The sequence below is a fragment of the Pipra filicauda genome, unplaced genomic scaffold (assembly GCF_003945595.2).
Source record: "Pipra filicauda isolate LSUMZ 115617 unplaced genomic scaffold, ASM394559v2 scaffold311_size1313980_pilon, whole genome shotgun sequence".
In the NCBI taxonomy this organism is placed as follows: domain Eukaryota; kingdom Metazoa; phylum Chordata; class Aves; order Passeriformes; family Pipridae; genus Pipra; species Pipra filicauda.
In genome coordinates, this window is record NW_024104434.1 from 396,291 (window position 1) to 418,789 (window position 22,499).

The 22,499-nt window shown below is 48.0% G+C and overlaps 2 protein-coding genes across 2 annotated transcripts; both read left to right on the plus strand.

Annotated features, from left to right (window-relative positions):
• Nucleotides 1–571: 571 nt before the first annotated feature.
• Nucleotides 572–19,008, plus strand: LOC120323675 (endonuclease domain-containing 1 protein-like). The gene is made up of 3 exons (XM_039383483.1): nucleotides 572–664; nucleotides 15,577–15,893; nucleotides 18,457–19,008. The coding sequence occupies exons 2-3, from the start codon at nucleotides 15,609–15,611 to the stop codon at nucleotides 19,006–19,008; spliced, it is 837 nt and encodes a 278-aa protein (XP_039239417.1). The 5' UTR covers nucleotides 572–664; nucleotides 15,577–15,608.
• LOC113982121 (endonuclease domain-containing 1 protein-like) lies at nucleotides 2,315–7,445 on the plus strand. The gene is made up of 3 exons (XM_027710064.2): nucleotides 2,315–2,596; nucleotides 4,607–5,091; nucleotides 7,337–7,445. Exons 1-3 carry the CDS (start codon nucleotides 2,315–2,317, stop codon nucleotides 7,443–7,445), a joined length of 876 nt encoding a protein of 291 aa, XP_027565865.2.
• Nucleotides 19,009–22,499: the final 3,491 nt, after the last annotated feature.

Here is a 22,499-nt window from a genome sequence, read left to right on the forward strand (position 1 = left end):
ATATCCAAACTAAATCTACACTCCTTCAGTTTAAAACCATTCCACCTTGACCTATCAGCTCCCGGCCCTTGTGCAAAGTCTCTCTCCAACTCCCTTGCACACCCTTAAAGAACTGGAAGGGGCTCTAACATGTCCCCAAGATCTCTTTCTCAGGCTGGTGGCAGGAATACGGGCTCTTACAAAGCCTTGGCAATGCAGGCTGGCCATATTAATTATCTACTTAGAGGCTGCAGAAGAGCTGACTGTGAACATCTGGGGGTGCTCCAAGACAGATTGGTCAAAGGCCCCCAGAGATGTTCTGCCAGGAACAGAAACCTGTGTGGGTGCTGCAGTAGCAGTGGCTGTGGCCCCTGGGGAATGAGGAAATGGAAAGGGATGTCACCAGACCCAGTTAACTGCTCCTGACCTGTGGCTTCAATCAGCTACCTTTGGAGATAACCAGAAGAAATTGCAAATAGCAACTGTCACCCAATTTCTGTGCAAGGATGAACAAATCTCCCCTGAGTAACAACAGAAAACTTCTCTTTTCTGTGGAATTCCCTGTTTATCAGATTTACAACTGGTTATATATTGCAGTGGGACTCCTGAGGGATCAGCCAACTGTTTCTCCAGGGAGAAGAGGCAAGGAGCGGCTCAGCTGCCTGTTCTGAGACTCTGCTTCAAGGTAAGCTCTTGCTCCTTTCTCAACATTGACTCCAGTATTTCAAGTATTTCCTTAGCTTTGGAATAAAGAGATCAGACAAAGCATAGGCTGGAGTTGCTGAGCTCCACCATCTGCCTTCCATGGAGAAATGAGAGGTTATGCATGCACTGAATTGTGCAGCTCTTTAACTTTTTGTATTAAGGAGGGCACAGAAGGATCCATTTGGGAGAGAAATTCAAGCCAGGTCACCTGTAAAATTCACACCATAATGTTGACTAAGAATCAGGAGGGGTGAGGTGTGGTGCTGAGCCTATGGAGGACCAAAATTCCACCCATGACCTTGCAAAAAACCTCAGGACAAACATAGGTGATGGCTGCACTCCTGGGCAAACTTAATCTGAAACCCTGTGTGGGAGATGTTATAACTCTTCCTTCCAGGAGATCATATATGAACAGCCAGTCTCAGACTGCAGCAGAGACATTTCAAAGTCCTCTGCCACTCTGGGGCTGGGAGCAGAGTCCTGAGCCCATATTTCCCACGGTAAGTTGGTTTCTCTCTATCTGATATTGAGTAAGTGGGATATATTTTAAGCTCATGGAGGGGTTGGTGCAAAAGGACCTTCAGGAACTTCCGTGCTTGATTTGGGGCAGAGATGGTCCTGCTCTGCAGAGCACTGTACAAAGCTACAGCTTGTGGCTCATATTTTGAGTTTCCTCCTCACTGGTCCCCACGTTCCTGATCCAGGGCTGGTAAAGAGAAAAAGGACCAGATGTCTTGGGTGAGAGCAAGGGTATGTGTAGCTCTATATCCTGAACTGATTGGATATGAAGAGACAAAGGTCAGGACAAAGGGTCAGAAGAGAGCAAATGTGTAAGGTGCCTTGTCAAGTCTTCTGGAGTCCTCAGCCCAGACCCTTTTGCAGTGTCAGGTGGGCTGTGGCAGCTTCCTGTCCCATGAATCCTTCCAGCTGCCTCTCCTGCCTACCTTCTTGAAAATGCTAATTATTTTAAAATCACTCTGTTGATTTTAAAATAGCCTTTTAAGTATTGTATATAGCACTGAAAATGGAAATATCACTGCTATCCTTAAGCCTCTGGTGCATCAGAAAGAAGACAAAGCTCCCTGCTTGGCTGCCACCATCAGAGGGACTTTTCAGTGTTGTCTCCAAGAGCAATGATCTCACTGAGTGCTGAAAATCATGACAATGCTGAGCCAAATAAAAGAGGACTTGTTTCTGTTGAAGAAATAGAAATTCCTGCAACAGTGCCCTTTACTGTACAGGAACTAGTCCAACTCCGGGAGTTTGGACAAGGTGACCTTGTCCCACTGCTGTGCCTCAGACCCTCAGAGTCAGATAACTTTGCTGTGAGGGCGGAGTGGACATGAGGTGGGTTTGGATCCCTCCTCAGATAAGATGAATTCTCCCACTGCTGCCTCCTGTAGTCACCTTAACCCTCTTTTAGATTTCAGCCTGTTTGCCCTGGCACTTTTCCATATCCAGGAGGTCAGACAGTACCCTCTTCTTGTTCCCTCATAGTCCCCTTGTCAGCCAGCTGTGTCCCACCTGCACAAAAATGACTGCAGGCCATGGTCAGCTCTCTCCAAGCTGAGTGTCCCTCTGCATTTGCCTTCCAGGGGCGCAAGAGCCCTTCACCTGAAATCCTCCCACGATGCTGTGGCTGCTGCTGCTGCAGGTCTGGGCGAGCTGCCTCTGGCTGGGACACAGCGAGCTGGTGCCATTGTTTGTAAGTTGTCTTGAGTTCTTCTATGGTGACACCCCCCCAGATGCAGCAATGACGCCACAGAACCCAGCCTGGATCTGCCAGACCTTAAACAACCAGCGTTTCTTTGCCACCTTGTACGACAGACAGATGCGTATTCCCATGTACTCTGCTTATAAATACGAGCCTGGAAAGCTCCACACAAACCACACATGGACAATTGAGCCCCAGGTGAGTGTCCTCTCTTACAGCATTTCACTCAGCAGTCACTAAAAGATGAACTGCAGCATTTAACCAAACATCTCTATTTCCTCCCACCCCCATACACACACATGCAAATGGATCCACTGGGTGGGATTCACCTCATCTCACTTCAAACACCTGCACCCCATGATTCCTCTGATGCACTTCAAACAGCAGCAGGAGGAGGAGTCCTATCCCAAAGGTGCCCAGTTTTCTGCATTGACCTGAGAGCAACATAAGTCAAATTCCATTCCATTCCATTCCAAATTCAAATGACCTCCCTCTCTGTGCCCTGCTGTGGTGGGAGACCCAGAGATGGGGAAAAGGCATCCAACAGCAGCTAAATTTGGGGGACCAACAGTCCTGCTGGATTCTGATCTCCACTTTGCCCTGAGCTGTTTTGCAACCCTGACAGAGCTTTATTTCTCACAGTTAAGACTGAATTTGTTTTTGTAAGTGATGTGAGAGAAGTGAGGAGAAACTCATTATTGGGTGAGATGACCCAGGGAAAAAGCCTTGGCACAGACACTGAGTGGTGAGAGGGTTTGGTGAACACTGGGGAATTTATTCATATTTCAGGCAGTGAAAAGTGAGGAGCATCAGTGTCAGTCCAGTCAGAAGGGGGTGATCTCCAGCCATGACCAGTTGCCCCTGAGCACTGTTGCCTCAGGCTTGGTTCAGAAGGATCCGTCAGACACTCAGATCTCCACAAACAACAGAGCTCTCCCAAATGTCCTTCAGACCTCCAGTGAAAAAGACCAAGGGAATTATGGAACAGAAAGAGAGGAAGTTCAGGTCATTGCTAAGGACAGAGCAGCAGGAGGCAATTTGGGTGTTCATGAGTGACAGCAGAAAGCCACATGCCCTGTTCCAGAGGGAGAAGAAATATGTGTTTCCAAAGATGAACAGAAAGGTGTTGGAATTCTGAAAAAAAAAACAACATTTCCACTCTGTACTCATTGGAACTCAAACAACTAATATGATATTACACCACTGCAGTCTCCACATTTAGAGCTGGGATAAAGCCTCTCTCATTCTGTAGAATCATAGAATCACTATGAGGTTTGTGTTGGAAAGAACTTCAAAGATCATCTCAATTCAACCCCCTTGCCGTGGGAAGGGCCACATTCCACTAGACCTGGTTGCTCACAGCCCCATCCAACCTGGCCCTTTTCCTCCTGGACCACAGAGCCAGGCCACTTGCAAACTCTTTGATTTTGGTAACTTTCTCCAGAGGTCCTTTTTCAGTACTTGGGTTCCTCAGGACTCTTTCAGGATTATGAGCTCTTGAAGAAGTTGATCATTTTTAACTTCTTTGCAGTGAGGCTGCAGAAGATGCTCCCTGGCTCAGATCAGCTCTGAGACACATTATTAGGACTGCAGTAGCAGATCCCATTTGCATCGAGGTCTTTTTGATTAATGAACAAAAAGGCTTCATCCTTGCAGTGGTCTGTTGCCTCCCCCGGGAAACCTCACCTCTAGGACTGGTTTCTCCACACATCTCCCTGTGTCTGGGGTTACAGGAGGCAAACCCTGGTGTTCCAGGAGTGTGGTACACCTGTAGCAGCCACAGATGGAATCAGAGAATGACAGACTGGGGGTGGGAGGAACTGGGGTAGAAGTGGGTTTGGAGACAGGTTGAAAGGGAACCAGGTGTGTCATGGAAGGTTTCTCAACAGACCTTTCTCCTTTCAAAGCTGGAGTGGAAAATGCTCAGTATCTCATGTATCCAGCTACATTCCCAACTCAGGCTTCAGGCTGGATCACAAAGGTCACAAGTCAAGAGGAGAGAAGTCACATTCTGAGTTTCTTTTGTCTTAAAAGCTCTTGTGTTCATCCAGGAGGGAAAGCTATAGGATTTCTCTCAGATTCATGTTTACATAGGCTGAGATGAGAAAAAATGTGTTCTTGACACTCAGAGACTTCTTCTCGAGGGAAACCTGCTCCATTACTCCCATCCCCAACACTAACACCTTTTCCTCTTTCTTATCTGTCAAGCTGATAAATGACAGTTTGCCCCAAGACATGTACACAGTGCAGGCCCTTGAACGTGCATACAACATCACCAGAGCGCAAATCATGCAAAGCCAGGCTGTCAGCGCAGACTATGAGAACAGCGGTTGGGACCGTGGCCATTTGAACCCCAATGGCCACCACAACACCCTGGCCAGCAGGAATGCGACCTTCACCCTCACCAACATAGTGCCCATGAACGAAAAACTCAACCGAAAAGCCTGGAAAAAGTACGAGCAGCAAACGATGCGCCTGAAAACCAAGAAGTGTCAAACTGACAAAATCTACGTCATTGTGGGGGCTGTGCCTGGGAACTCCTCCATTGCCGGTGGGAGGGTTAATGTACCCAGCCACATCTGGTCTGGTGCCTGCTGCAAGACCAAGAACAACACTGTGAGTGCTTGGGGGGCCATTGCCAACAACAAGCACAACAGGATCTGGAAAATCTCTCTGGGGCAGCTGGAGAAGAGGTTGGCCCAGCTGTATAGAATGCAAAATGTTTCTCTCTTCCACGATGACTGTCCCCGAAACGTAAGCCTCACATCCTGAGCGTAAAAGGCTCGGAGGCTTTTCCCACAGATCACAGAATCACAGAATGCTTTCAGTTTGAATGGACCTCAAAGGCCATCCAGTTCCAAACACCCCTGCAAAATAGCAGGAACACCTTCCACTAGACCAGTTTTCTCAGAGCCACGTCCAACCTGGCCTTGAATGCTTCCAGGGAAGGGGTAGACACAGCTGCTCTGGGAAACCTGTGCCAGGGCCTCACCACCCTCACAGGGAAGGATTTCTCCCTGACATGTAGTCTGCCAGTTTAAAGTCATTCCACTTTCTCCTGACACTCCATGCCCTTGTCCCTCTCCAACTGTCCTGGAGACCCTTTAGGTACTAGAATGGGATCCAAATTCTCCTAAGAGCCTTCTCCAGCTGAACACCCACAGCTCTCTCAGCCTGTCTCCAGAGCAGAGGTGATCCAGCTCTCAGAGTACCTTTGTGGCCTCCTCTGGACTCCACCCCAACTGGTTGGTGTCCTTCTCTTGTTTTGAGCCCAGGGTTGGAGGCAGCACTGCAGGTGGGGTCTCATGAGAGCAGAGGAGAGGGGAGCAAATGTCCTGTGCAGTGTCCATCCTGGTGGGTTTCCAGCTCTGTCTCTCAGGGCAACTCCTCCTCCTGCTCTGATAAAAAGGGAGAAGGAGGTGGGCAGAGCCTCCAGCTGGTTTGCTTTGCTGCCCATGCTGGCAGGAGCTCTTAGGGGTGAGTCCTTGCCCTGGCAGTCTGGAGGGAACAGGTGGAGAAGAGCCCATGGACAAGGAAATCAGAGCTTCTCAGTGAGACCAGAAGGGCTCTACCCTGTTTCCCTTTTGCTCCCTGCCCACAGACAGGTCTTAGTTCCTTCCTCTCCTCATTAGTCCCTCAGAGTGTGCTGCTGACTTGTCCCTCACCTCCTTAGGAAGGTTGTGGGATGAGGGTGGCTCAGGTTGCCCACAGGTGTTGTGGAGTCTCCATTGCTGGAGATGCTCAAGCCCCAAGTGGACATGATCCTGGACAACCTGCTCTAGCTGAGCCTGCTTGAGCAGGGGTCTGGACTAGGAGATCTTGAGAGGTCCCTCCAAATCTCAACAATGCAGTGATTCTGTGATCCAGGGAACCAGATTTTGTTGGCTTGCTTTTGAAACCTGCACCTTGTAGAAGCAGGAGCTGAGGTCTGAGATAGGCAGGCTCAGGCATCAGATCTACAGGAAGCTTTGACCAGTCAGAAATAAATTTCTCTGATAAACCGCTTGGATAACTTCATTCTCTGCTGTGCTTCTGAACCTTTTCTGCAGATTTATGGCTAAAGGATTTCATAAAATGTATTCAGAGTATCCAATATAATCAATGTATTCAGTGTATTCAATGTATCAATCAAAAGATCCGTGTGTGCCAGATCATGTAGTTCCTGAGTAGCTCATAATAAAAATTATTTGCTCCAGTGCTGGATTGTGGGGTCATCTTACATATAAACCACAAGTTGCTTCTTGCTGAAATTTCTACCACTGGTGATGTCGCAGTCCCCAGAGCATCCTTGCAGGAGAAGGGGTGTCCAAATCCAATGTAAAGATGCCATCACACGTACTAAAGTGTCCCCATCAGACTGCAGTTACTTCTCCCAGGAATGTGCATGAACCAAGTGGATCAGGCTGCAAACAGCTCCTACAAGCTGTGTCACTTCCAGAGGTACCAGCTTGAGCCTCAACTTCTCAGCTCAGCAACTGTTGTTCACCGTCCTACAGCGTCTCATCTCTCATCCTGAACCAATGTCCTTGGGGGTTGTAAAATATCAGAAGATAAGGGGCTAATGTGTATGGCTCAAACCCCAATAGCTGCATGGCTGTGGAGTCTGCCAAGGATTGCTGGTAATGACAGAACACGAGAAAGAACAAGATGTGGCTGGAGAAGGGGCCATGTGGACCTAGGGCAGCACATATATCCTTGTTGGAGTTCCTGGAGATAAGCACAACACAGTACAGCCCAAGTGTAGGAATGAGGCCCAGAAGTGAGCATGGATGGCTGGGGGAGAACAAGACCACCCAAGACCCCCTAAGCCCTCCAACCCCTTTCCAGAAAGGTCGGACAGAACAGACTGCACACAAAAACTGATTTGCTGAAGTGGGTTGACCCTGGCTGGATGCCTGGTACCCTCTAAAGCCGCTTTCTCACTCCCCTCTCCAACAGGAAAGAGGAGAGAAATATAACAAAGGATTATGAGCTAAGTATCAGGACAGATCACTCACCGATCAGCGTCACGGGCAAAGCAGACTCCATGACTGGTGCAACCGGATGAGTCCATACTCATTGTCCATGGCATTTCCTGGTTACAGTGGCAGTTTCATTCAGCAACCAGTATTAGATATGCAATCCACCCTTACAGATGGTTCTCACCCAAAATCAAATCCCCCTGAGGTACGCATCGTGTTTCCCCCACTTTCCCCAAGTGCACTCAGGTCCTTGAGCAAAAACAATCCCACGAGTGGGTTTGCCTTTGCCTGAGGCAGGACTACTCCAAACTGTCCTTCCTAATGCATTTCTCATAAGCATCACGGGGACTTTGTCTCCAGTACATAAGGGTTCGGATTGGGCAAGGCCAGTTTGATTGGTAGAGCCTTGGGAGTTGCAGTGTTGTTCTGTAGCCCAACTCCTCAGTCCATGTGCATCTCCATGATGTACTTTCACAGGCAACATCTCTTCCTGGGCAGTGATGTCTTCCCACAGTTCAGCAACCCAGATGGGTTCCCCCCTGTGCTGCTCATTGGTCTTTGCCATCAGTTCAAACACCTTGAGAGACCATTTGCTACCATCCCTTCACGAGTCAGTGCAGGGATTGAGTGTTGGCCATTTCTCTCATTCAGCGATATCTAAAGGCAGCTGGAAGGTTTCCAGCTCTGCAACCTGCCTTGTTGGTGTCCGTGGGTCTGTTTTCCTTCCCTTCCCCCTGAAGGTGCTGTACCCCAAGGAGCAGTGTCCAGTAGGCAGTAGCCAGGGCCCAGCACTTTGCATAATTTTCCATCTCTCTGGAATGGCGAAAGTAGTTTTCTTTCAAATATTCTACTACTTTTATAGTACTTTTTTAGTACTCCTTTTAACCTGCAGCACAAAACCAGCCTCAGCTGCTGAGTTTCAGAAGAGAATTAGATTGGTCAAAGATACTGTCAAGTTTCCTTGTGTTCTTTTGACTTTTTTTCCTTACTTTCTGAAAAAGAATAAAGCAGCCCAGTCTAATCTTGAAAACTGCAGTTGCTCTGTGTCCGACTGAGACTACCGTCTGCTATCTTGTGCCTTGGGGAAGTGAAGAGGATAGGGAGAACTCTGGGATGACAACCTGTTCTGTGTCTCTCCCCACCGGATGCCCTTCCCTTCCCTTGTCCCCTTGTGGCAGCAGCAGGAACACTAGGAGAGACCAGAAGTGGGAATCAGAGTTTTACTGAGAAAAACAAAAAAGCCTCGCAATAGAACACAATAACAGAGAGGAAATGGTTGCCCCACAAAGAGGGGAATCCACCAGGACCGAACAGGAACTGCTTCCTGTTGGGAACACCTGACTTGGATTCCCCACGTGGCCTGGGAGAGCAAAGAAGCCAAGTGGCAAACCCTCCCTCCTCAACCAGGTAAACAATGGAGAAACAGGGACAACGCAAAACCTGGGAAACTATTTCATCCAAAAGGAGTTTTGATGCCGAGAGGCTGGTTCCAGGTCCTGACATTAGTGGTTGGGATTGTTTTTGGATTTGGGGCAGCTCCAACAGTGACTGGGACTTGTGGAGCAGCTCCACCAGTGGCTGGGACTTGAGGAGCAGCTCCAACAGTGGCTGGGACTTGTGGAGCAGCTCCACCAGTGGCTGGGACTTGTGGAGCAGCTCCAACCTGCAGTCATGGGCAGCAGTGGCTCCCTCTCCTGGGAGCCAGGGTAAAGAATGGCCCCTTTCTGCTTCTGCCTGTGGTTTTTTAAAAGGGGCCAGTCCACCCCTGCTTGAAGAAGGGAAGAAGAAAACCATTCTGCTTCCAATGCCTTTGAGTTCCCTGACAAACAAAAACTTCCTCCCCACAATGATAACGTGGGTTGTGTGGATAATGGGTTGTGTGGATAATGGGTTGTGTGGAATAAACATCTCTACAATCTCCGCCCCTACTATACCTAGGATATTATCCGCCCCTTATTCTAGACCATCCACATCATGCCCAAATGTCATACCTTTCAACTCTATACATATACATCTGTATACATATGACTAGACACAAGCACAGGTGTTACTTCAGGTGTCACTGACCCTCCCCCAAGATGTGTGTTGAGTTCCTTTAGTTCATGACTGGTGCAACCGGATCAGTCCATACTCATTGTCCATGGTATTTCCTGGTTACAGTGGCAGTTTCATTCAGCAACCAGTATTAGATATGCAATCCACCCTTACAGATGGTTCTCACCCAAAATCAAATCCCCCTGAGGTATGGATCGTGTTTCCCCCACTTTCCCCAAGTGCACTCAGGTCCTTGAGAAAAACAATCCCACGAGTGGGTTTGCCTTTGCCTGAGGCAGGACTACTCCAAACTGTCCTTCCTAATGCATTTCTCATAAGCACCACGGGGACTTTGTCTCCAGTACATAAGGGTTCTGATTGGGCAGGGCCAGCTCAATTGGTAGAGCCTCAGGTGTTGCAGTGTTGTTCTGTAGCACGACTCCTCGGTACATGTGCATCTCCATGACATACTTTCACAGGCAACATCTCTTCCTGGGCAGTGATGTCTTCCCACAGTTCAGCAACCCAGATGGGTTTCCCTCCGCACTGCTGACCGGCCTTTGCCATCAGTTCAACCACCTCGGGAGACCATTTGCTACCACCCCTTCACGAGTCAGTGCAGGGATTGAGTGTTGGCCATTTCTCTCATTCAGCGATATCTAAAGGCAGCTGGAAGGCTTCCAGCTCTGCAACCTGCCTTGGGGATGTCTGTGGGTCTGTTTTCCTTCCCCTCCCCCTGAAGGTGCTGTACCCCAAGGGGCAGTGTCCAGTAGGCAGCAGCCAGGGCCCAGCACTTTGCATAATTTTGCATCTCTCTGGAATGGCCACAGTAGTTTTCTTTCAAATATTTTACTACTTTATCAGGGTCCTGCACCTGTTCAAGGGTGAACTTCAAAACCACAGGAGCAGAATACTCCTTCAAAAGCTGGCCCATTTTCTCCCACATTCCCTGCCACTCAGGGTTATTCATCCCTAGGGCAGATCTCTGGACAACTTGCCAAGAAATCTTTGTCCTGTCTCTAAACATGATGTAAACTGTACAGAGGAGACATAGTAGAATTAGCAATAAGAATATGCCGTCCTTAACAGGCAGAGGGAATTCATTGTTCTCAAAAGCTGCTGTAGCAGACCTGAAGGAAGAGAAGGGGGTGAAAGGCTGGGAAAAATTGTCCTCTCCTATTCTCCGGACAGACTGTGGGAGATGGTTAATAAATCCCTAGAGGCAGCAGTCAAGGCCAGGGCAGGAGAACAACACTGAATACACATCCCCAATGACCCCTATTACCTTTGATGTTATAATGCCATGGACTGTCATCACAGGTGACCTGACTAAAGCAATCCTGACTCCAATGCCTGCTGTGGAAAAAAACACTGTGAGGAACACAAAGTTGCAGGGAAAGGTTGGATCCCAAGGAGAAGAGTCAGCCCAGAGGATGCATAAACTTTGGACTTGCTCAGTTGCATCCATGTGCTGGCCCTTGGTCTAGCAGGAGGTCTGACTGAGCGAGTCACCTGCACAAGGAGCTTTTGACTGCACTGCTCAGGAACCAGAATTTGAATCTAGCCCATGACTAGTTTAGCCTGAGCTCATCTTCATGCCAGGTGATCTTTGGTACCAGCAGCTCTTTGGGGATTGAGTAAGATGTAAGCAGTAGGAGAAATAATCTCTGATCCTCACCGCCTATTGTCTTTTACAACCACATCGAACACCTGGATGTGAGATCATTAAGACAGAATTGCATGAAGTGCACACTTCCCGTCTGTTCTTGCTACATTGATTATTTATCTATTGTTCTCTCAGGAAAACATCCTCCCACACAGGGAAGGTGCTGTGACTGCAGCAGGTTAGGACATTCCCTTGAAATTCCTGCTGGATTGACAGGTCAAGCTCATGACAATGAATGGGGAGAGGATGTTTGCATCAGAGGCCTGCCTATGAGGAAGGGAATTGGAAAAGGATGGCTTTTGTATTTTGATGGTATCCTTTGTCTAAGTAATGGAATACAGACATCTTGGGTGTAGGGATGTCAACACAGAGTGGGACTCACCTCGTGTAATCTGAGAGGTGTCAAGCAGAGCTTGTCCCTCTGGGAATCCTTATGGTCATCAGAGAGAAATGAGCACTTTTGTAGTGTAATTGCCTTCATCTGCCTGGTGGCAGGTGGCAGCTGTGCCCTGGACATGTGTATTCCTCTTGTCTTGACTGCACAGGGAGTGGTGAGAACCAGCTCTTAACAGGGCAAATCCTGCTCAGCCAAAACCAGAGCTGCTGGGACTTCAAGTCCCTTAGATAGGGGGAGGTAGGACGGACTTCCTACAACTGTTTTCTGTGTTAGTCTGTCTCCAAAATCCAGTTTCTTGCACATGCAGTTTAATTAGGGCATGTTCCTGATCAGGCCAGGCTTTGAGTCCTGGTTGCTTTCTTCACCCACACATGGTGATGCAGCAGTGGGCCTCAGTGTCTGTGAGTCATCTGTCTATTCCCCTGGTGCTCAGCTTTATTCCAGATGTGAATTTTAGGTAATAGGTTTTGTTGTGTTTAGGTGTATCCACTGTCTCTAACATTTACATCCTTGAAATGTCCCTGGGAAACATTACCATGTCTTGGGCATTCAAAATGCAAAGGGTTTCCCACTGACTTCCCACTGTACGTACTCAGCTGAAGTGGTTGGCTCATGTCCTCATCCACTGTAAGACAAACCATCATCCTGCAGTTGGGGAGCACAGACTGTTTGCTCCTGCTCTGTCCGGCACAGATCCTGACTTAAACTTACTAAGTTTTCCAATGAACTCCTAAGATCATCTCAGTGGCATTTTAGCACTTCACACCCAGTGGTGTTATCACCATCCCAAAAGCCTTTATGTCAAGTCTGTTCAGGAATCACTGAGGGTGAGCATTGCCCAAGATTCAGGAATCTGTTTACTCAGTCTTCTGGATTTTTCAGGAGTGGCAAGAAAGTCCCAAACCCACAAAATGACAGAACACCTTGTCACAAAGATGGTGAAGGGTGTAGAGGGGAAGCTGTATGAGGTCTCTTGGCTTGTTCAGCCTGGGGAAGAGGAGACTGAGAGAAAACCTCAACCTCACTGTGGTCTGCAGCTTCCTCATGAGGGGCAGTGGAGGGGCAGGCACTGATCTCTTCTGTCTTGTGACCAGTGACAGGACCCAAGGGAATGACCTGAAACTGGGAAGTTTATGTTGGCTATTAGGAAAAGATTCCTCACCCAGAGAGTGGTTGAGCACTGGAACAGTCTCCCCCGGGAAGTGGTGACAGCAGCAAGCCTGTCAGAGTTCAGGGAGCATTTAGACAACACTCTCAGGCACGTGGTGGGATTGTTGGATTTTCCCATGTAGGGACAAGAGTGACTCGAGGATCCTTGTGGGTTGCTCCCAGCTCAGGTTGTTCTATGATTTTAGGATTACACTTAATGGGAACAAGGGCTCTCCTGTCAATTTCAGCATTTCCAAGTGCTTTCTCTTAAATCACAGTTTGAGTCTCTTAATAGGAGTTGATGTCTGTGTATCAGCAGGATCTGCCACCTCCTACCATGCAGCATTGTCACCTCTCTCCTGGCTGGAGGCAGTGAGCACTGAATGAATAGAGTTGACACATTCAGAGGTGAAGGGTAGATCAGTGTTGCCCATGGCAGACAGCTGACCCTTCCTGCCATGTCACATCCACAGACCCCCAGGGGATGCCAAGTCCAGCAGAGATGACCCAAGGCACAGCCCCTGATCACAAGGGCTGCTCTTCCTCATGAGCAACGAGGCCCTTCCTCTGGAGTCTGGTCTGACATATTTCCGCTCGCAATCAATAATCTCATTTCCATATGGAGTGAGACAACAGATAAACAGGAAATCATAATAATGTGACTGCTAATTACCCTCAGCATAATTAATGTCCAGTAGCAAACAAAGCCTGTATATATTGAAGCGTGGCTCTTCCAGCGGTGTGGCTTTCCAAAGAAGCGGGCTGGTGTATCCAACGGGATCCATCTCTCCTTGTGGAAGAGACGAGCTGCTGGGATCTCATCTAGGAGTCTGAACCAGGACTCTGGGAGTGTGTCTTCTTCTTGCCTGTCTGAGGTACGTGGTGTATTTTTTGTGGCTTTGGGCTGTAGAAAGACTTAGATGTACAACTCCCGGGATCAGAAAATGTTGTAGAAATTCACTGCATGGTGGAAAGAAAAGGAAATTTCACAAATCCAGGCTGCAGAGTTGTATCAGTATCTTGGGCCTTCCATTTCCCTTGGGAATAACGGCGGGGTTTGAGACACTTTCCAGTCAAACCTGCTAGCCTTTGAATTCCCTTGCTGCCAACAAGACCAGCAGTCAACTGGAGCAGTGCATCATCTTGCTGCTGCTGCTTTTCTCCAGGTAAAGTTTTCCCTTTGGTGCAGATGAGTGACCTGCTGCCTGTAAAGGTGAGCAGAGCCCGGAGGAGGAGGAGGAAGGGGCTGTTCTCCAAGCTTGCAGGGAAAGTGCATTTGCTCCCCAAAAGAAAGATTTGAAAGTTTCAGTGTGCTTATTCCCAGTCCACTTACTGAGGATCTGACACAAGAAGGAATCTCTCAGCATTGAGGAGTAACTTTGAGAGGTGTCCCTTCTCAAGGGGAGATGTGTCATGAGCGACAGTGGGACTTCAGAGAAAGTTTATTAGAGAAGTCCTCTCACTGTGCTATGAGGTGCAGAGAGGACCCCTTAATTTCTAAACTCCTTCTGTGAGTGGAGTCTGGATGCGGCTGGATCCAATGTTAGTCACAGACTTTGTCAATGGTTTTCAGTATGACTTTGTCCCACAGGGTTCAAGATGTCAAACCAGGTATATTTACATAAAATGCATTCTTTATTATGACAAATGATCAGACAAAGGATCTTAATCAGAACTATTTACTACACAATATAAAAGCTAAAACTACCAGAAGTGGTTAGGATAGGATAGGATAGTGCATTATATCAAAGCAATTATAATTAAAGATAGCAAGAAGAAACAATCATTAATTAGGGATTGGTGTAACTCACCATACCAACACTTGTGGGCAGATCTCTATCTCTTAACCTCAAGGAGTAACCTCGAAGGGGAATCTCCACTTCAAAGGAGAATCTCCACACACTCCAAGAAGAGGATGTTAGAAGAATCTGATGGCATGAAAGTGGACTGGGCTTCTAAACTGAGTGACTGCCAGTCAGTCATATGTCTCCAGGTCAGTTTAGCAGCTTATCTGCCAAATCTCTGCCTGACTATCAGGATGTTAATTTGGGGGTGATGTGTCAGACTGGTTTTAGCATAATCGAAGACCAAAACCAGCACGATGCCCCCTCTCAGCCCACCCTAACAGCTTGTAAAACCAGGCATTGCTTGAGTTGTTTGACCACATTGTGAGGGTAGAGTATCCTGCTGCAAGACCTGGGCATGCAGCCTGCAGCAGGCCCAGAAGGTCTTTCAATTTCCCTGAAGTTGCTCAGCTACCTCCCAGCTTGCCCTGCTTTGAGAATGAGGTTGGACTGCTGCCTTTAGCATCTGATAGAAAGAAAACTGAGGTGGAAATCAGGAGAACATCCACATGGAGAGTCTAGATCTGGACTTTGGTTCAGTTTCCCTAGAAAGTGCTGCTAGTCTTGCTTCTTTTCATGCATGACATGGAAAACTTATCAGAAGTACTTAATCTGTGTATCTTTGAGCTCCCAGTTGGGAGAAGACTGGAGGATCAAATAGGATTTTCTAGAGGTTGAAGAAATGGAGGTTTGTCTTACAGAACAGACCCCATGGGAGCTGGATCAATGAGCAGCAGAGCTCATTCAATATCACTCACAGCACTTCTCTATCCAGGAAGTGCACAGGTCCGGACAACATGTAGGCACTGCCTAAACTGACATGAAAGCAGAGCAGTGCCAGTTATTAGGCGCTTTTATAAACATCAATGAAATGTAAACCATGAGCTTGTAGACCCCAGAGGTGGGATGAAATGTTCATGACTTCTTCTGCTTATTTCTGGTTATAACAATCAACACATTGTTACAGTATTCCTGGACTTCTGGAAGTGGAGGGAAATGAGCCCAGTTTAGTTGTGAATGAATGAGCAGCTCCCTCCTCTGCCAGCTGTGTCCCACCAGCACAGAAATGACTGCAGGCCATGGTCAGCTCTCTCCAAGCTGAGTGTCCCTCTGCATTTGCCTTCCAGGGGAGCAAGAGCCCTTCACCTGAAATCCTCCTATGATGCTGTGGCTGCTGCTGCTGCAGGTCTGGGCGAGCTGCCTCTGGCTGGGACACAGCGAGGTGGTGAATCCCTTTGCGAGTTGTCCTCAGTATTTCTACGAGAATACCCCCCCAAATAATGCTCTGCTGCCGCAGAACCCAGCCTGGATCTGCCAGCGCTACAACAACAGTTATTACTATGCCACCCTGTATGACATAAACAGGCGTATTCCCGTGTACTCTGCTTACATCTACCAGCCTGGACCTGGCACGAGGCGTGACGAGTGGATGGTTGAGCCCCAGGTGAGTGTCCTCTCTTACAGCATTTCACTCAGCAGTCACTAAAAGATGAACTGCAGTGTTTAACCAAACATCTCTATTTGCACCCACCCCCATACTCACACATGCAAATGGATCCACTGGATGGCATTCATGTCATCTTATTTCAAACACCTGCACCACATGATTCCTCTGATGTGTCTGAGACATCAGCAGGAGGAGGAGATGAGTCATATCCTAAAGGTGCCCAGTTTTCTGCATTGACCTGAGAGCAACATCAAGGCAAATTCCATTCCATTCCAAAGTCAAACAACCCCCCCTTGCTCTGCCCTGCTATGGTGGGAGACCAAGTGATGGGGAAAAGGCATCCAACAGCAGCTAAATTTGGGGGACCAACAGTCCTGTTGGATTCTGATCTCCACTTTACCCTGAGCTGTTTTGCATCCTTGGCAGAGCTTAATTGCTCCCAATTAAGAGTCAAATAGGCTTTGTAAGTGATGTGAGAGAAGTGAGGAGAAACTCAGAACTGGGTGAGATGACCCAGGGAAAAAGCCTTGGCACAGGCACTGAGTGGGGAGAGGGTTTGGTGAACCCTGGGGAATGTATTGAGTGATATTTCAGGCAGTGAAAAGTGAGGAGCATCAGTGTCAGTCCAGTCAGAAGGGGGTGATCTCCAGCCATGGCCAGTTGCCCCTGAGCACTGTTGCCTCAGGCTTGGTTCAGAAGGATCCACCAGACACTCAGATCTCCACAAACAACAGAGCTCTCCCAAATGTCCTTCAGACCTCCAGTGAAAAAGACCAAGGGAATTATGGAACATAAGGTGAGGAAGTTCAGGTCATTGCTAAGGACAGAGCAGCAGGATGTAATTTAGGTGTTAATGAGAGACAGAAGAAAACCATATGCCTTGTTCTAGAGGAAGGCTAAATGTCTTCCGCTAAAGAGGAAAATAAATGTGTTGGAGTCATGAAAAAAAATCTTTTGCACTTATTACTCACAGGAATTTCAGCAAGTAATGTGGTATTGGACCACTGCAGTCTCCATATGTAGGGCAGGGATAAAAGCTTCTTCCTTTTTGTAGAATCATAGAATCATAGAGGGGTTTTGTTGGAAGGAACCTTAAAGATCATCTCATTCCAAGTTCCCTGCCATGGACAAGGGCATCTTCCATTAGAGCCGCTTACTCAGAGCCCCATCCAACCTGGTCATTTCCTTCTGAACCATGGAGCCAGGCCACCTGTAAATGCTTTGATTCTGGTAACTTTCTCCAGAGGTCCTTTTGCATTATTGAGTTTGTTGCCTAAAATCGGCTCTCAATAGAAACCTCTGAGATTCCATTTGTGAGTTTTAGCAAGCAGACATTCCTTATTATGACACCCTGCATGGTCACAGCATGCTGGAACCCTGGGAATTGGTTTGCCCAAGTGCACACAGAGGTATCTTCACTACAGCTGAGATGTCAGCATTACATTACACGTGATTATTCATTTTTTGTTCCCCACATTCCTGTTACATATTCATATCTCCCAACACTTATTAGCATATATACATGTCCTTGTAAGGTCTCTGAGGGGCTTCATTGGGGATCTCTGGTGGTCAACTCTGTCTGGAGTCCCTGAAGTTCTAAGTGACTGCCTTAAGACAATAGACCTGGTTACAGAGTAAGCTGGTGTTGCTTGGCTGGCTGCCTCAGTTCCCTTCTTCACTGTTTCTTTACTTTGTTTGGTTAGTCCCTTTAAATCACTTGGTTCTGCTCTATGGAGTTTCTGTGGTACATTAGGTTGCAAATACTATTAGTTCTTGCTACATCACTAAACCCTGATGTCAAGGTTCCTCAGGACTCTGGGGATTATGAGCTCCTTGGAGAGGCTGATCATTTCTAACTTCTTTGCAGTGAGGTTGCAGAAGATGCTCCCTAGCCCAGATCAGCTCTGAGACGTTATTAGGAATGTAGTAGCAAATCCCATTTGCATTGAGGTCCTTTTGATTATTGAACAGAAAAAGCTTCATCCTTGCAGTGACCTGTAGCCCCCCTGGGAAACCTCACCTCTAGGACTGGTTTCTCAACACATCTCCCTGTATATGGGGTTATAGGAGACAAACTCTGGTGTTCCAGGAGTGTGGTACACCTGTAGCAGCCACAGATGGAATCAGAGAATGACAGACTGGGGGTGGGAGAATCTGGGGAGAGCCGTGGGCAGATGTGGGGTGTGGAGAGAGGTGGAAAAGGAAGCAGATGTGGCAGGGAGGATGTCTTACCAGAGTCAACTTCAAACCTAGGAGTGGAAAATTCTGATTGTCTCATGTATCCAGCCACATTCCTAGCACAGGTTGCAGGCTGGATAACAAAGGTCACAAGTCTAAATGAGAACAGTCAGATACGGAGAGTCTTTTTTTAAAGCTTTAGTGTTCATTGGGGAGTGGCAGCTACAGGATTTTTTCTTGGATTCATACATTCTCATAGACTGAGATTGTCTATGAGACAAAAAATGGGGTCTTGACACTCAGAGACTTCTTCTTCAGGGAAACCTGCTCCATTACTCCCATCCCCAATACTAACACCTTTTCCTCTTCCTTACCTGTCAAGCTGATACGGAACAATTTGCCCAAAGAGATGGAAACAGAGAAGACCCTCAGCAAAAACTACAACATCACCTCACAGCAAATTGGCCAGAATCAGGCTGTCAATGCAGACTACAAGAACCTGACAGGTTTGAACCGGGGCCATTTGAACCCCAATAGCCATCACAACAGCAATAGCAGTAAGTATGCTACCTTCACCCTCACCAACATAGTGCCCCAGAACAGCAACCTCAATGGTGGTGCCTGGAACGACTATGAGCAGAATACGATGGCCAACGAAAGCAAGGGGTGTATCAGCAACACCACCTACGTCATCGTGGGTGTTGTGCCTGGGAACACTTCTATCGCCAATGGGAGGGTTAATGTACCCAGTCACATCTGGTCCAGTGCCTGCTGCAGGATGACCTCCAACAAGACAAAGGCTTGGGCGGCCATTGTCGAAAACAAGGCGAAGAACATCACACTCCTCACGCTGGGGAAGCTGGAGGACCAGTTGACCAACTTGTATGGAAAGGGAAAAGTTTCTCTGTTCCACAGTGCCTGTCCGCGTACTTAAGCCTCACATCCTGGCTGTAAAAGGCTAAGGAGCTTTTACTGCATGTCAAGGAATCACAGAATCACAAAATGGTTTGGATTGGAAGGGACCTCAAGGATCATTCAGTTCCAACTCCCCTGACATGGGCAGGGACACTTCCCACTAGACCAGGTTGCTCAGAGCCACCTCCAACCTGGCCTTGAACACTACCAGGGAGGAGGTAGTCACACCTTCTCCAAGCAACTTTGTCAGTCCCTCACCATCCTTAAAGTTAAGAAATTCTTCACAACTTCTCATCTAATGCTGCCTTCTGCCAATGTGAAACCATTTCCCCTTCTGACACTCCATGGCCTTGTTCAAAGTCCCTCTCCAACTCTCATGAAAACCCTTCAGGTACTGGTAGGGGACCTAAATTCTCCTTGAAGCCTTCACCAGGCTGAACAACCCTAACTTTCTCAGCCTGTCTCCAGAGCAGAGGTGATCCAGCTCTCAGAGTACCTTTGTGGCCTCCTCTGGACTCCACCCCAACTGGTTTGTGTCCTTCTCATGTTGTGGGCCCAGGGCTGGAGGCAGCACTGCAGGTGGGGTCTCATGAGAGCAGAGGAGAGGGGGACAAATGTCTTGTGCAGTGTCCATCCTGGTGGGTTTCCAGCTCTGTCCCTCAGGGCAACTCCTCCTCCTGCTCTGATAAAAGGGAGAAGGAGGTGGGCAGAGCCTCCAGCTGGTTTGCTTTGCTGCCCATGCTGACAGAGAGCTCTTAGGGGTGAGTCCTTGCCCTGGCAGTCTGGAGGGAACAGCTGGAGAAGAGCCCATGGACAAGGAAATCAGAGCTTCTCAGTGAGACCAGAAGGGCTTTGCCTTGTTTCCCTTTTGCTCCCTGCCCACAGACAGGTCTTAGTTCCTTCCCCTCCTCATTAGCTGTCCCTCAGAGTGTGCTGCTGACTTGTCCCTCACCTCCTTAGGAAGGCTGTGGGATGAGGGTGGCTCAGGTTGCCCACAGGTGTTGTGGAGTCTCCATTGCTGAAGATGCTCAAGCCCCAAGTGGACATGATCCTGGACAACCTACCCTAGCTGAGCCTCCTTGAGCAGGGGTCTGGACTAGGAGATCTTGAGAGGTCCCTCCAAACCTCAACAATGAAGTGATTCTGTGATGCTGGGAACCAGATTTTGTTTGCTTGCTTTTGAAACCTGCACCTTGTAGAAGCAGGAGCTGAGGTCTGAGATAGGCAGGCTCAGGCATCAGATCTACAGGAAGCTTTGGCTGGTCAGAGATAAATTTCTGTCTGTGATACACTGCTTGGATAACTTCATTCTCTGCTGTGCTTCTGAACCTTTTCTGCAGATTTATGGCTAAAGGATTTTGTGACATGTATTCAGTGTATTCAATATAATCAATGCATTAGATATATCAATCAAAAGATCCGTGTGTGCCAGTTCATGTAGTTCCTGAGTAGTTCATAATAAAAATTATTTGCTCCAGTGCTGGATTGCAGGGTCATCTTACACATAAACCACAAGTTGCTTCTTGCTGAAATTTCCACCACTGGTGATATCACAGCACCCAGAGCATCCTTGCAGAAGGAGGGGTGTTCAAATCCACTTAGAAGATGCCATAACACCTACAATAGTGTCTCCCCCATCAGACTGCAGTTACTTCTGCTAGGAATGGGCATGAACCAAGTGGATCAGGCTGCAAACAGCTCCCACAAGTTGTGTCACTTCCAGAGGTACCAGCTTGAGCCTGAACTTCTCAGCTCAGCAGCTGTTGTTCACCATCCTACAGTGTCTCATCTCTCACCCTGGACCAACCACTTTGGGGGTTGCACTGAAACAGTGGATGGGGTTGAGGTGCAAAGTCAGGCAGCAACATGCAGATGTCTCCAGGTGTGCTGGGTGTCCCAGCTCTGATCCCAGCCACCAGAGATCCAGGGCTGGCTCAGCTCCATAAACAGATGCACCCTGGGCCCTTGAGGTGCCCTGAGGTGTGTGAGAGCCCCGGTGGGGCTGATCTGCTGCAAAATCCTGGGGAACACCAAACCCATCTGGGCCATCAGCCAGAGGCCAGGCAGGTTCCCCAAGGGCATCTGCAGTGGCTCTGGACACCTGAGCACAGGGAACCAGATCCCAGCACAGACCCTGGGCAGTGCCCAGTAGCACCAGGGACTTGTGCTCTTGTTGTCTCCATGACATGGAAAGCTTATCAATAGTCCTTCATCTGTGCATCTCTGAGCTCCCAACTGAGAGAAGACTGGAGGATCCAATAGGATCCTTTACAGGTTGAAGAAATGGAGGTTTGTCTTACAGAAGAGACCCCATGGGAGCTGGATCAATGAGCAGCAGAGCTCCTTCAACATCACTCACAGCACTTCTCCATCCAGCATGTACACAGCTCTGGACAACACATAGGCAGTGCCTACATTGACATGAAAGGCAAAGTAGTGCCAGTTATTAGGTAGTTATTATTAAATTGTATAAAAAAGCAGTGAAATGGAAAACCAGGAGCTCCTAGACCCCAGGGGTATGATGAGAGGTTCATGGCTTCTTTTTACCAGCAACCTCCGAGGCAGGATGACCTTAGTTCTTCTAATAGATGATTGAGGTGGACATGATGCTGAATGACCAGTGTCTGTACGAGGCAGGTTTATTTTAAAACAACTGGGTTGCAGTGGAAAGGATGCTTGTAGCCATTTTAGTTCTTTTCTATAAAAGTATAGAAATACCAAGAAGAAAAAATCTAAGGAGAAGACAGAAGGAAAGAGAAGGAAAGGACAAGAGCAGATAGTGGAGAGGAAGGAGATCACCACTTGTGGATCCAGCAACGAGACCTGCAATTTCAGTGTCTGTAGCCTTGATCCTTTGGGAGTGGGGGCCAGAGGCACAGAGAGTTGGATGGGTTCTATTCATTCCAGCTCTCATGAGAATGCCCCACTGCCTTCCCTGGAGTGGGGTTTTACACAGTGTGGTGCTACACTGTGGAACTGAGTCAGGAGATGCTCCGGGGGTCTTTGGTGGTTTATGGCCCTTTCTCATGACATGAACACAGTTTGGCCTTGCTTCTTGCAACTGCTGCTTTGTCAGGCCAGTTGGGCCTCATCAGAAAGGAGGAAATATGATAAAAAGGATACAAAGGATTGCCCCAGCTCTGCTGGATCTGCTTTTTGTCAGCCTTCTACCTTATTTGCCTCAAAACCACTTTAAGATGCCAGTCCCAGGTTATCAGGGACAAAATAAACCACAGGACTCAACGACTTCCTTCAAACACACTTGGGTCTATCACACTTCTTCTGGTCATTTCTGGTGGGACAACCAACTTGTTTTCCAGTATTCCTGGACGTTTGGAAGTGGATGAAAATGAGTCCAGTTTAGTAGTGAATGAAGGATTATAGACTCATAGAAGACTCATTTTGAGTCTTGGAAGGGCCCTTAAAGATTATCTGGATCCAATCTGCTGCCATGGGCAGGGACAGCTTCCACTAGACCAGGTTGCTCAGAGCCCCATCTAACCTGGCCTT